Here is a 16,099-nt window from a genome sequence, read left to right as displayed (position 1 = left end):
ATTTGAAAAAATGCTAGTCATGGGACTCTTTGGTGTGAAATTGTAGTTTAATCAATGAATATACATAGATCTCGCTCATGTGAAATTTGGATCATATAAGACAATATATAAAGTGTGATCGAAATATCTTATCAAAAATATGGTTTCCCACAGTGGTAAAAAACTCATTCATACCTTGCTCATTATCACATTTGTCTAAGACCTTGATGATATGAACATAAATTCAATGTTTGATCAAAACCAGCTGAAAAATATGGCATCAATTGTGGTACAGTAACAAGCAGCTGTCAATGGATGGATGGATGATAGAAACAGTACTATACCATAACTGACTTGACCATATGGCTAGGTGAGCAAAACATGACATTATTGTTGGTTCTGAAATTCATAGAATGTAGAAAGGGTCTTGCTGTGTCCACAGAAGGGTCGTTGTTCATTGGGTAGCAACCACAAAATCCACAAATATTGGTATTCCATGAAAAACCATTTTGTCATGGTAAACATATTTCTTCAATAATACTTACCAGATCATAATACCTAACTACTATCTCAGAAAATCCAGCCTTCCAAGACGTAAACAAATTAGCTAAAAAACAAAGTTATCTGCCAACCTAGGTGGTAGTTAGAGTGATCTCCCCTAGACACAGGAACTGATGCCAACTTTAATAAATACTTCAGTTACTACTAGAGTGGAAGGCATACTCTCTATATGGATGTAAATGGGGATGCTGTGGGAGGGTGGATTATGATCAGGTAAGTAGTATTTAAGAAACAAAAATTACTTGAAAAATTGGGTTTCTTTTTCAAATAGGCATAGGTCAGAGGTGGAAGATAAACCCCTTACCCAAGAGAGACTATCTCTAGTTCCCTAAGGTATGAAAGACAGTTTCTAGACAACCAAACTGTAGAATAATAGTCTACATATGTCTGGGAGTAGTTTTCAAAGGGAAATGTTCACTCCTACAAATCCAGCAAAGCTGTCAAACAAACCTGGAAGGTAAATTATTGACCTCGCGTATGGGAGCTTCTTAAGATGCAAAATAAACGCTGGAGAAGTGATCTTGGATCTCCATCCCAAAGCATGGATAATGTCAGAGAACAGTTTCAATCAAATGAAATGTTTGGTGACCCTAATTTCGTAAGCCCAGGAGTGAAGAAAATTAATTTGGTCTGGGGTTATTTTCTAATATGTGGAATGAATAAACCACTTTATCTAGTATAAAGTGTCTGTGCTGATATGATGTCCTTTCCCTCAGCAAGGGGTAAGAAGAGGTGTGATCCTCCTTGATGCAACAGCTCAGTCCTTCAGAAGTACCATTTCAGAGCTCACACTGGTTCCTGCAGATGACGTTGAGATGAGGTGTCCAGAGTAGACAGGAATCTCATTGCAAAGGTCTTATTCCCCATGAATGGAAGCATGTTCTTGGCAATGAAAACTGGGGCTGTCATGAGTAATACTGACCCATTTTGTTGAAACTGCATGTTGTTTGGGTAAGCTGACAAAGAATACATGCCTTTCACTAATACAGTGAGGAAGCAGTTCTTACCTGAGAGGTGAACCAACGAGGATCTTGAAATCGATTCAAATTGTGTCTTGTTCAGTCAGGTTAGTACTCCTCATAGATTATCCATTTGCTGTCCCTTAACTGACCATAAAACTTAATTTTCTCCATATTTGTTAAATCATTACAATAATGAGCTGACTTGACTTTGAAGTTATTTTTAGAGAAGCTACTAAAAATCTTTTTCAGAATTTCATAAGGTGCTATTATAATTTTGGTCTTTACTTCAGCAGCTCTGAAACAAGAAGTTTCAACCACTGCTCTCAACAAAAATTCATAGCGGGGAGTTAAGGCCATCCAGGTCTAATTTTGGCAACTCAAACCCAGGGATTGCAAGGTCTAAATTTGCAAGTCAAACTCAGAACATCCAGGTCTAAATTCAGCAAGTCAAACCTGGGACATCCTGGTCTAAATCTGGAAGTCAAACTCAAGATATCCAGGTCTAAATATGACAAGCCAAACCCAGATACATCATCGTCTAACTTTGTCAAATCAAACTCAGGGACATCCAGGTCTAAAGCTGTTGAGTCAAACTCAGGGACATCCAGGTCTAAGTATGAGAAGTCAAACCCAGGGACATCCTGGTCTAAATCTGGCAAGTCAAATCCAGGAACATCCAGGTCTACATCTGGCAAGTTAAACCCAGGGACATCTAGTTCTAAGTATGACAAGTCAAACCCAGGAACATCCAGGTCTAAATCTGGCAAGTTAAACCCAGGGACATCTAGTTCTAAGTATGACAAGTCAAACCCAGGAACATCCAGGTCTAAATCTGGCAAGTTAAACCCACAGGCATCTATTTCTAAGTATGAAAAGTCAAACCCAGGACATCCATGTCTAAATTTAAGTTAAACCCAGGGACATCAAGGTTTAAATTTTATGAGTCAAACCCTAAATATGAACTGTGAGACTGAAGAATTTATCAATGTAATTTGTTCACTTCCTTTTCATCAGTCAATTCTCTGTAAATTATCTGAGATAATGTGTATGTAATTGTTTATGTGCCTTATCTGCTTACCAAAAAGGCAATGTAATGAGATAATGTGGAGAGAAATTCAGTCATACAAGTAAAAAGAGAAATTCAGTCATACAAGTAAAAAGAGAAATTCAGTCATACAAGTAAAAAGAAAGAAAGCAGAATTCAAAAATAGGTTACTAATACTCATAGCGTAAGTCATATCTTCCCCTATAACTACGACAAAATATTGGATATATTTATCTGTGTCTTCTAATAATAAGTCCCAAAATTCTCTATGGAGATAATTATACCATATATACTTGCTTATAAGTTGAGTAAAACGGCAAACAACAAAGATCTTGATCGGCCATCACATAATGAACTTGCAGATTAGGGTCTATGTTGTTTGCTCTACTGGCTACTCCTAAAAAACTGCACAAACCCAGATCTGCCAGCGCATTATGTGATGGCAGATCTGGATCTGTGCAGTTTGTAACTGGACTCATCTTATAAGTGAGCTAAATGGTACTTGCATTCAAGAAAAAAAAGTTGAATTTCTCTCGTTTTTGGAAGTTTATGTGAATGTTCTGATGGATTCTGTATATGTGCTGATACAACCTGCCATAAACTCAGCACACAAATAAAATCAGCACAGAAGTTTATTATAATGTATATGACTACTGAATGACATCTTTCTAGATGCTCTTTTAACTGACAAGTGACATAAAAAAATTGACCTTATATGCTGACTGCTTTAGCATTTAATGAGCTGGTGTCTGCTGACTTGAGGCATGACAATTTAGGATATTGTCAGAAATGAAATAAAAACAAGAATTCATATTTCAATCTGAATCCCTCCCTGGCATGGATTCTAAATTTAGCAAATTAGAGTTGCATCCCTCCTTGGTCTGGACGCTAAATTTGGCCGAGTGGGGTTGCAGATTTGAACATTTTAACGGTTACGACTTTACTGTCACAATAATGGTCACAAACTTAAGTGACAGAAATGAAAAAAAAAACTAATAAGTTTTGTAAAACTTAAACAATTTAATTATTAAAGTGATAAATGTAAAAATGTGAGAGGAACTTATAGTATAATGAAGTGAATCCAAATTAGTCCTAAACAAGGTCTATGAAAGTCCTAAATTAATGAAAAGTCCCTTATAATTTTCAATACCTGAAATATATTGGTTCTCTAAGAACAGTGACAATGTCAAGATGGCATTGTCCAGAATTCTTTTGAATAATTTATAACAGTTCCAGAATATTATTATAGCACAAATAATGAGCAGTCTGTTTTCACTGAAATGTCCAAGCAAATGTTTTTCCTCTCAAAAAATATCTAAGTACAACATAAAATATGTTTGAGTGACTTACAACAGGAGCACAATAAGTGTGAATGACTAAAATAATCTGAATGAAACTGATTGCTTGATTTTCTCCTTATATATATATATATATATATATATATATATATATATATATATATATATATATATATATATATATACCGTATATTGCAAATGTACTTAGCAATAGACCCCATGTGACAGCATACAATATTGATTTTGATGAACAAAGCATATTCATGTGACCTCGCATAACCAATGGAAAACCACAGAATTATTCTCTAAATTACTACATCCCATCACTCACTAAGAAACTAGTCCATATGTGCCATTTTAAGTCTTATTACTACGATTATTATTACTAATTTGCCAACACGTACATAAACATCTAATTACAGATGATACACAATCTGCATTCTTAAAACAGCGCCAGGTCACGTACACAATTTATAACAAAAGATACTTTTATACACATTACAGCCATGAATAATTAATTTTTTTTAGATAAAATCATGTACCAGGAGTTACAGAAAATACGTAACATAACGGTGGATACTCCAATTTTTTTTGTTTGCCCACTGTGACAGATGGTGAGCAGCAACTCGCAAGTCAATACACATAACAGATCACAAGCTGACCAACTGTCACTCTTGTGACTAAATGTAAATATATTAATGGTTACGGGTCACAGCTTACCATATGATTAGTACTAACTTCACAGACTGTCTTGTATTAAAGCATCTACCTGTTGAGAATATGGGGTCAAATTTGAGGCATGTCATGGGAAACCCACATTGAAAATAAGTATTTCAACAGGAATCCCTAAAGGAAAAATCATGCTTCAAACTAAAACTTTTTGCATATATGACCTGAGCTCCAGCTTTATTAAGAGCAGTAAGTTCACAGGAATCATCAAACAGGTGTTACTCTGTAGATTTACCATCACAAGGACAAAATGTGATTAATTGCCAGACAACATCAAACATTTCATGACACGCATTGGACTGTAATGCTGCCTTTAGTCATTGCACCAATTCACCCAGAGAAAAGCACACCATTACTTTTATTTGGGTACTCCTTCATGTAGGCTGCTCTTTCCCTATGGACTACCAATTGTGTTAGCTGCGTATAAAAATGATGACAAAAAACCAAAGTTTCCAACATGAAATTTAAAAAATACATGATGCCCAAATTCATACTTATATTAAAGTAAAATAATCTTTAAATTTTTTAAATCTGTACATTAAATCTGTATTATTTTTCAAGAGTTCAATTGTATGTGCAGTCAAGGTGGAGCAAAGAGATTGTAACATTTACATTTTGAAAAAATATCACCTATTTATACTTACTTTTGGCTATAATTTGGTTTCTGAGTCTCATCTTCTTGGAACTTGATCTGTTAATCATTCTATTTGTTGATATGGACAATACACCAGTCTGGGGTATCTCTTTTCTTTCCTGTTTTCTTCTATCAATTCTGAGCCTTATGAAAAGAGAATGAACACATTATGATCTTGTAATCTGCACTTCATTTGATACAATGTGAAAGCATGTCACACCAAAAAATCACTATATTATTTTGCCACTCTACCCACCAATGTCAGCTGTACCACCTCTACTGATTTTTACAGGATATTCATAAAATTTAGTAAATTAATGAATCAATTAATAATTATTAACCCAATTGTCAAAGGTTGCTTCTAACAGTGTCATCTTGTTCATGCTTCAATCCAAGTTATTTTTTTTCTCACTAACACAATGGCAATAATAACAGGACAAGGATATGTTTTCAGACAACAGGAATGATGCAGTTCAATGTATTCATTTAAGATCCAAATGATTTTGTACATTATGTGACTTTGGGAATTATATCCTTTGAACCGAATGACAAAAGCAGTCAAACTGCTTCACCTTTTAATTTTGCTCATTTTATTAGAGAAATACGAAAACTAGACAGTCTGAAAATACTGCATGCAGACAATAGTTTTTATCATCTATGTATATACAGTCTAAGGAACTTAACCCCTTCAGCGAAAATGGACTTTTTCAGGAACCAGAAAAGGACATTGAGCAGACTGGTTGTTTACATTAAAAACTCATGTTTAGTTTCAAACACAAACAAGATGACACTTTTAGGGACCCCTTGGCAACAATCATGTTTTAAATTATAAAGGAATAAGTAGGTGAATATTAAAAATACTTACAGATACATCTGTTCCCCTCTTACAAGGCCACTTCTTCAGCAATAAAAATTTGGCTTTATTGAAAGGGTTGATGAAAAGGGATGCCTTTTAAAATGGGGACAAAATACTGTCGTTTCATTTATGTTCATGGGTCTAAATTTTCATGGTTTTGGACACACACTTTCGTGAGTAGTTAAATTCATGGCTTAATTCTAGTGTTACAACTCTGGGTCTTTAATTATGTAACGCAAAGTGAAAACAACCAACAATTTATGTCTGCAATACAAAGTGAAAATTCAAGACACATTTACAAATAATCCTAAATATCCTATCACAAGACCAAAAATATAGGATGTTTCAAATGAATTCCAATAGTTCCTGAATGTTATAAATAACACAATGATGCAATCCAGAAAGTATTTGAATGAGTTCACAATAATTCAAAGTAGTGTGGATTAATCCAAAAGTCAATGAGAACTTTAATAATTCCAATGAATTTGTTAAAACAATAATTCCTCTCAAATTACATCTGACAAACTGATCTAAAACAGGAATGATTTGTTCATATCATTTTCAGTGAATCAGGGCCTTCAATTTTAAAGTATTTTGTTCATATTGATTTATGTACCACATGGTCTCCAATTTAAAATTACCATGACGTGAATCTTGCAGTTATTTGGTTTGTACCAATTACCGTACCATATGGCCCTCAATTTCAAAGTACTGGGGTATGAATCTTTCAGTACTGCAATCAAGCATTTTCACTCTCTAAAAAATTCATATCCCAGTACTTTGAAATTGGTGGCCACGTGGTATGGAAATTGGAATGAATCAAATCATTCAAAGATTCATATCCCAGTACTTTGAAATTGGTGGCCATATGGTATGGAAATTGGAATGAATCAAATCATTCAAAGATTCATATCCCAGTACTTTGAAATTGGTGGCCATGTGGTATGGAAATTGAAATAAATCAAATCATTCAAAGATTCATATCCCAGTACTGTGAAATTGGTGGCCATGTGGTATGGAAATTGGAATGAATCAAATCTTTCAAAGATTCATATCCCATTACTCTGAAACTGGAATCCCAGTTGTAGTGATATTGGTATGAACCAAACGACTCAAAGATTTATATCCCAATACTTTGAATTTGGAGGCCTTGTGATAGTGAAATTGTTTTAAACCTAATCACTCAAAGATTTTCATATCCCAGTGAGCTTAAATTGAAGTTAATGCAAATAAAAAAAAGACTGTAATCTTAAATTAAACAAAAATGATAAGACATTCCCAATGAATTAGTTTAATTTGTCAGTGAGCAGCACTTTATTGGAGAAAGTTATACATTGATACTACAATGGTTCATGTCATTTAATTGGAGTACTGATACATTGACACAGCAATGGTTTACATCATTTAAGTACATACATTGATACTACAATGGTTTACAGCGTTTAAATGGAGTACTTATACACTGGCACTACAATGGTTTACAGCAAGTACAGAGATCTCATAAACGCTTATTCATGCGTATTTGGACGCCAATTTTTTTCTTCTGGGATACAGAAAATTACTTAGGTGGGAGTCCTCCGTATACATGTAATAGTATGGGCGGCAAAATTCAAAGACTTGCTAGTCCTGCTTCAGACACCTACTTAGCGGAAAAATATGTTGCTCAGTTAGCTGTGCTGATATTTACAATGACAGAATTCAATGGCTGAAAGACCCCCTGATGTTGTTGTTGTTGTGGGGGTTTAACGCCATTTTTCAGCACATGATAGGCTATATATGGTGGCCAGTATTAATGGTGGAGGAAGAACCTGGGAAAACCCCAGAAAGAACCACTGACCCTCAAGAAGCTACTGGCAAGCTTTCTCACATACCCATATTGGCTGAATCTGAGACTCAAACCAGCGCAGACAGGTGAGATGGCAGTGATCCATAACAGAGAGCGCTTTAGACCACTTGGGCTACTCCCTTTTTAATAACTTGCCCCATTTATCTGGGCAACTGATACTGCATACAAAATTGTACCACAAGCTAATATTCAATAATAATGATAGAGCTGTTGTTCATTTTAATTTAACCTAAACTCCTGCTTTATGAAACTTGTATGCAGTATCAAACTTAGTACAGCAGTCAACTTCTTGAAATAACACAAATTTTTCTAAGGCTTTATACACCAAAAAAGCATCCCTCACTAACTAGTCACCCACAGATTTCAATGTTACCACGAACCAATTTTTTTAAAGACATAAGCAAATAACAAACCACATGATGACGACTCAACCCATTTTCTTATTAAAACACTCATAACAATCAAAAAAATTATTTGATATTACTGTAATCGGGTAATAAAATGTTTGCTTTTCTACAATCCCATATTTCAAACTTCAACAAAAATAGAGCACAAATATAACTTCTGGAATAGTGGCAATGAGCTCAGTTAATCAGACGCAAGATCATCTCATTAAAATACTTAAACATTTGCCAACGCCAATTTAAAAAACACCAGTGACAACAGTATTTTATTTGATGATGACAAAAAATACCAACAATGATTAAAACCAATGGGCATATAACATAACCTATCCCTACTAAAAGTGTATTTTTAAAAAAAATCTTGTACACAGAAGTTGTTCAAACCAAATAGGGAAGCAATGGAAACCATGGGGATAGAAAAATGGTTAACTGGCTATTTTTGATCATCATTTCTTAAATAATTACTGCTACATGTATGAACAAAACATGAAAACAATATCTGCAACGTTACCTTGGATTGAAAGGAATGTGTTCCTTTAAATATTGGACTTTGCTGGCAACATTTCTGATGTTGATATAATTCTGTGTCCGTCTCCTTTGTAACACATATGAAGGTTGCCACGAACTTGTCCTTGACCCAGCATAACGGCCTTGATACACTGCAATGAAAACAAAATCATATAAATGATATAATGATCAATGAAACATTATCAACAATTCCCTTGGTTCTCTACTTTTCTTTGACATCTACAAATTATGGACAATAGTGTATCTTGAAGTAGTGTACTTGTTTGAATATTTACAACATTTCCTGCAATGATAATCCATGGGAACCAGTCTAATACGTTTTTCATAAAGTGAAAGGGATGGGCTTATGATCAGACACAAAAGTAAAGTAAATATCTCAGAAAACTTTGCAAAAAATAATGGGTGGGTTCACAAGCAATGAAAAATTATATCTGAATATTGATATTTCATAATGACAAATACTCAGATTGTTGTCCATGAAAATGATATTATTAAGACATATTTCTACTTTATGCAGGTGAAACAGGAACTATTAGCAAATCTGACTAGAAACAAAAGACAGAATGTAATATTTTGCCATAGCTTCAGCTGAAAACGGCAAGTCATGTGGAGAATGTGAGTTTATAAATCCTGAATGTAGCACCTTACTATTGCTGATGCCTCCAGAAGTGATACCCATGTCCTGTCATTCATATGCCAGGAAAAAACTAGAGTTATAAGGCATTTCTGATTAGATCAAATTGTTTAACTTGTTAGGTAGCATTATGCCAAATTAAATATAAAAATATATCCTCTGAAACAATTAGGTTAGCTGAAGTTTTGATAGCACAAGTGAAAACAGTGTTACCTTGACCAGCTCTTGTGACAAAACTCTTATAACCTAGGTAGTACTTGTATGCTCCTGTATAATTACTTATTAATTTTCCTTTCCATGCTGACCAGGTTGGGCTATTTCTCTGTTTCCTTGCTGTCCATTTCATTTTGGATGCATGGTAATCATTGCTTCTGAGTGAAAACTTTGGAGATGATACTTTGGATTTTTCAACAAGCACTTTCTTAAGTTTATATTTACTTCTGATGGTCTTTGCTATGAACTGCGTATGACTTGTGTCATAACTGCTTGATCTTTTCACAGCCATGCTAGAGGTATCCGTTGCAGGAAAAGTTTCTGGATTGTTACTAAAGGATCTTCTTAAATTGTATTGTGTGACCAAAATGGATCCAGTCTGTTTCTTATTTGACACTGTGGATTCAGAATTATTACATATTTTTCTGATGGAATATCTTGTTTTGATTTCTATATTCCCATGTGAGCCAGTTCTGTCCCGGTTGTTACTTTTGTTTAATATTTTGAATCTGGTCCTTACTGAATTCAATCCATTAGCTTTCTCTAACTTAGTTTGTTGACTAGCCGACGAATCTGAATGTACATTTGTCAAGACATTTTCAGTCAACTCATCCTTCCTCAAATGAAGTTTTGCACATTTTGAATCACTGGAATTGCTTGAAGATGACGCTAACAGAGCTTTTTCTTTATTCAGAACGTGCTTATGAAAAACATTGTGCATTGGTGATTTAGTAGGAGACATTTTTGCAAGTTTGTCTTTCTGTTCACTGATAAGATTTTTTAAAGTTATCATCCTAACTTCAGTCTCAAGAAGATCTTGTCTTAATTTGTCAACGTTTTTTTTCATGGAAGATTCAGTATGAGAAATGACTGATGTACTCTCCTTCAATGGTGATAAATGTTCAATGGAATCAGCAGTCCTTTTCTGTCTTTTAGCATCTAACACGGCTTCTGAACCTGTAATTTCAGACATTTTCTGTTTTTCAGTATCTAATGCTGCTATTGTATGTGTCCTTTTCTGTCTTTTAGTATCTAAAGCTGCTTTTGTACCTGCGATCTCAGTAATTTTCTCTTTTTCAGTATCAAATGCTGCTTTTGTACCTGTCTTTTTCTGTCTTTTAGTATCTAAAGCTGCTTTTGTACCTGTGATCTCAGTAATTTTCTCTTTTTCAGCATTTAATGCTGCTTTTGGAAGTGTAATTTCAGTAATTTTCTGTCTTTCAGTATCTAAAATTGCTTTTGTACCTGTACTTTTTTGTCTTTTAGCAGCTAATGATACTTTTGTATCTGTAATTTCAGTGATTTTCTGAGATGATGAATTTACATATTGTTCTTTCAATGAACAAACACTTTTCTTTGAAGTGGCAGATACAGGTTTGGCAGTACTATTCTGAATGTGGCTGTCCTTAGAAGAACAAAATGAAGACTTTGCCATCTTATATGCTGGATCAACATGGGAAGCAGTTTTCCTGACAACAGCAGTCTTTTTACTGCCTTCTGTTCTGAAGCAATTATCCTGCAAGGAATATGTAATTATCCGTTTTTTATCTGATGGAACACAAGTAATATGAGACACATCTTGATTTTTATCTTCTTTCCTTGGTACACTTGATTGTATTTGAAATGGTTTCTTATTTAACAGACTAACATTTGGTTCTTGCTGACCTTTTGAAGATTTCCAATGAAACATTGATGCTGACCGGTTTAAATGGGAAGGTGGATGATTTACTGTCTTCTGTGAGTTAACAACAACAAAGTTTTGGGGCTTTGCTGCATTAAACACTTGTTGGGAATATCGCTGTGAAGAAGCTCCTGACACAAAACTGAATTTTGATTTTGTGTCAGACGGGGAAAATGATGAACCTTTTGTTTGATAAAGGGAGATAAGGTCCTTTCTTTTGCTGAACTGCACAGGTACTGTTTGTTCTGTCCATTTTGTGGAGTGCAGCTCTGGCCTGGTGACAGCCTTCGTTCTGGGCTTTTTATGTTCAACATGTCCACGGTTCTTGGCATTGTTGATTAAATCTGAAAAGTAATAAAATAAAATTAAAAATCAATTTAACAATGATGTTTGCATGTATAAATAATGTAAGGACAATCACGGGCCAACAGGTCGGGGTCATTCCAGGGGGCAATTAGGGTGAAATACAAGTAGTTCTCCTCATCCATGAAAACATCACTTCAGCGTGCCAGAAAAGTGACACTGAATTGAACTGGGATAGGACAGGTTTAACAATGGGCTCAAATGAAAACTCTGTTTAACAGGAATCATCATCAGCAGAAGGACTATTATACATTACATATTTCTCAATGAAGTTTAAAATGTGTTCTAAAAATTCTTTTTCCCCCAAAATGTTGTAGCATCAATTTAAAGATTAGTGATAAATAATAAAATTACTTCCTTTTTTAATCAAACATGTGATAATCATAATGGAAAAAATGAAGCAGACACATGCATACAGTAGACAAATATTATTTACATTTAGAATGACTATTGCTGATGTTGTTGTTGTAGGGTTTAATGCCATTTGTCAGCACAAGATAGGCTATAAATGGTGGCCAGGATAAATGGTGGAGGAAGAACCTGGGAAAACCCATGAAAGAACCACCGTCCCACAAGACATTTAGAATGACATATAAACATACATGACCATGCTCTGCATATTATACCCATAATGAACACATTGTGGCAAAAGTAGGACCTTAACACAAAGGTCAAAAGATGGGAGTGAGCATGCTGGATCTATATACCTAAAAAATTAATCATTTAATATATGAAATTTTTTATCAAGGTCATCATGCCTGGGCCTATTCAGTAAGCATTTTTGGCATTTCTGTGTTCTTCCAAGCAGGCTAATGTTTCTAGTATGTAAAACAAGCAAAGGAAAGATAAGTTTCTGCCTAGTTTAATTTTAATTGCCTGAGATTTAATGCTGGTCAGGAGAGGGGATGGACATTACAGAGTGCCACAAATCATATGATTGTAAAGCAGTATACCATATTGATCAACACACTTCTAATCACTGAACCTTGATGAGATAAATAATTTACACGACTCCATTAGTTAAGGTTTCTTTTTCTTCCAGTTTCTGATTTGTTAAAGGTCACATATTGTTTGACTATCTTCACATAAAACTGTCCTTTTCCTATCATATTTGACCGCTCTAGTGGCCTAGTGGCTAGAGTGTCCGCCTCAGATGTAGAAGGTCGTGGGTTTGATCCCCAGCCGAGTCATACCAAAGACTTATTAAAATGGTACTAACAGCTGTCTTGCTTGGCGCTCACCAATAAGAGGTTAGTGTTAAGACTCGTCGGCCTGGTGTCAGCATGATGTGACTGGGTGGGACATCATGCTAAATGTCTGCAACATAATGCCCCAGTGTTAGGCATCACTATAAACTGACACACTGCAGACAACATAGCGGTAAGACTGAATTGTTTTTTAAAGCTACATTAAAAATCTAAATCACACACACACATACTATCATGATAAATACTGGTGCATGTAAATCTAATGAAAAATATTAAAATAAGAGAACATGTAAGTAAAATCAAATCAATCTTTATTGAAAATCATTTGACAAAACAACAAAAAAGAAAAAATTTATTGTTTTGATTGAAAATAAAATAAATAACATAAGACAAGTCAAGTGGTCCAAGTTGGTCATGGATAACTTATTCATTTTTTGTACTAATTCACACTAATGCAATCAAACTCATAGGAATGGACATTTCACAAAAGAGCATGATTTGTTTACAACACAATCATGTGATCCACATTATAATACATGCAAGGCAGCCTTCCAAATTTCATTTATCTAGGTCAAGTGATGTTTGCTTGAGAGGGTGGTAGTGGCAGTTTACATTTTTTAAAAAATACTTGTTTTATAATCATGCTGAAATTAACTGTAAATAAATATCTTTATATAATAGTCTAGTTCGTTTTCTTTCATAATTACCTTTAATTTCAGAATAAACTATATGCAATTATATATATATATATATATATATATATATATATATATATATATATATATATACACACACACACACACAAACACACACACAAAGAATGCTGTGTTGTGGAATTTGATGGGATGCTGTAAGGTCATGGTTGTGATGTGAGTTTAGTAATTTTTGTGAAAATATGAAGAAAAAAACAAAACAACAAAGCAAATACTATTTAATCAATGCCTAATGTTGCACCAAGTATGTAGACAAATAATAAAATCTTACATTTGCAATCCTATCAATGGACTGTTGACAACAGTGTCGTAGTGAAGCTATAAAGTGAGTGGTTACATTAAGAAAACCCCTCTTTCTAAAAATGGATGTACTTGCATGTTGGCTGTGTCAATTTGGTTGAAAAAAACGGTTGTTCATTCATAAACTGACTTTTTAAATTCCTCAGTGGGTTATCTATGAACAGTTATGGTAAAGTTCAATGGGCAACAAAGAAATTAGGACAAACAATATGATTTGAAAGATGCGTGCATTTTTTGTCATCTACATGGTACAGTGGTTGTTTCAAACAAGTTTAGAATTTTTTTTTATATGCCAATTTATAATGAACTTTCAGAAAGCAAAAGAAACAAAATTCTTGATTAAGGGTAGTTAATTTATAAGCATATGAAGCATATGTACTAACTTGCAATTACAATACTGTAATCTAGCTACTCAGTTAAAATTCATTACAATGTATAGCTTCTTTTGTTCTCTGAATATGAATATATTTTTTAAAAATGCACCAAATATGTTTATAGTATAGATAGAACTCAGGAAATTTTCTTCTTGAAAATAAAGTTTTGCTTAAAATCAATGTTAAATGCAAATTTGCATACTGGGAAATGGATTGCATAATTCAAATAAGAGAAAGAAAACAACACAAACATATATTGTGTGTCTTGCTTTCCATCCAATTCCTCCCTGTTTAGGTCCCACTTCTCCCTGTTCAGGTCTCATTTTTCCTTGTTCTGTCCAAAAGGAGAATTCACTTCTCCCTAAAATTCAAGTCTAGCTTGACTCCTGTCATAATCACAGTTTCTGAGAAAATAAATCATCTTCCTATTGATTTCGTGTAGGTATGGCTTAGTCCAACATGTAAGACCTCAATGCTGATATTGATGTTTTGGGCGCCAAGGTCTTACTGCCCAAACAATAGCACTGTTTAGCCTCTTTTGATGTAGTTTAACATCAGAACAACAAGTAAAATGTTCTGGAATATCTCAGATACTTGGTATTCTTCTACAAATTAAAGTTATCATGTTTCAGTCAGATTTTACTGGCTCTGATGTCTTATTCCTATTAAATTCAAATTCCCACTCAAGCAAACGGACATGTTTTCAAGTTCCGTTGGCCTACATTTCAGCTGGCTGGAATGCACTGGAAGCTGGGAATAAAAGGATGAAACAAAGCTATCCAAACACTTTCTTCAATATTAATATATTTTTTAATTGTTTTGTTAAAAAAGTATACTTCAACTTAACCTGATTTGGGCATTCCCGACTTCCATCACATTCCAGCCAACTGAAATGTAAGCCAACGAAACTTGAAAACAGGTCCACTTCTTTTGTGAGAATTTGAATTCACTGAAGAAAAGACATCAGAGTAAGTAAAGTCTCACTAAAACATTTTTTTGATTTTACTTTGATGAAAAAGCGTCATTATTGGCTTTCAGTTGTGTGAGATGTTGATGAATTTTTTAAAACTTTATTATGCTATTTAGGTAGTAAGACCTAGACGCCCAAAACATATTATCAGCGTCGTGGTCTTACATGTCGGACTAGGTATGGCTCGATGTAAGGTCATTTAAGTTTGCTGTGCCAGCTAGTAAGAGGTTAACCTATGCTGCAACTTAAGTGAACTTTTCGATAAACAATTGACTCTGTTCCCCGCACCCTAACATAAATGTCAAAATATCTAAAATGGGGTGGGAAGAGTCTGAGGAAATTTGGACTATTCACTATGAGTCATCACCTCAAAATACCACGATTTAAACACCGCACAAACCTAATATTTTCATGATCTTCACCCTTCTGTATCAAGCTTACTTTCATTATGTGAAGGGAAGCTACATGGGTTTCAACGTAATGTATTTGTGTGACTAGCTTTCATAGATTTTTCCCCACTTTTTTCAATAGGAAGACAAGCACTTTAAGTCCTTGTGAAGAAAGGAAAAAATGGCTTGATTCAATGTGGATACCAAGTGATAAAATCACTTTATAGATATCAATCTGTTGGTGTGTAAACAATCTCTACCTGTCAGATATTTTATCTGCGCTTTTAATTCTTCAGACTCCGATTTTTTTGTAGCCATTTTCCATTCCTTTCCTTCTAGTCATCTAGACACTTGAAAATTGTAGTTTTGTTCTATTTCAAGAACCTATTAATTTAGGAAAAAGGTGTTAGTC

The 16,099-nt window shown here is 34.3% G+C and overlaps 1 protein-coding gene across 6 annotated transcripts in view; it reads right to left on the bottom strand.

The window, feature by feature from the left end:
• LOC149780705 (uncharacterized) overlaps window positions 1-16,099 on the bottom strand; it is a 46,740-nt gene extending 30,641 nt beyond the window's left edge. For 3 of the 6 annotated variants that reach the window (XM_089937744.1, XM_089937747.1, XM_089937745.1), the window contains exons 1-4: window positions 15,948-16,099; window positions 9,690-11,714; window positions 8,826-8,973; window positions 5,219-5,352 (exon numbers count right to left, since the gene is read on the bottom strand). In XM_089937744.1, coding sequence (XP_089793870.1) covers window positions 5,219-5,352; window positions 8,826-8,973; window positions 9,690-11,714; window positions 15,948-16,005 — 2,365 coding nt within the window. In that variant the 5' untranslated portion in view covers window positions 16,006-16,099. The remainder of the gene's footprint in view (window positions 1-5,218; window positions 5,353-8,825; window positions 8,974-9,689; window positions 11,715-15,947) is intronic. The other 3 variants (XM_089937748.1, XM_089937749.1, XM_089937750.1) reach the window with 3 other exon arrangements.

The sequence above is a fragment of the Sinohyriopsis cumingii genome, chromosome 16 (assembly GCF_028554795.1).
Source record: "Sinohyriopsis cumingii isolate HCF-2022 chromosome 16, ASM2855479v2, whole genome shotgun sequence".
Lineage (NCBI taxonomy): Eukaryota > Metazoa > Mollusca > Bivalvia > Unionida > Unionidae > Sinohyriopsis > Sinohyriopsis cumingii.
This window is presented reverse-complemented; position numbering and strand designations above follow the sequence as displayed.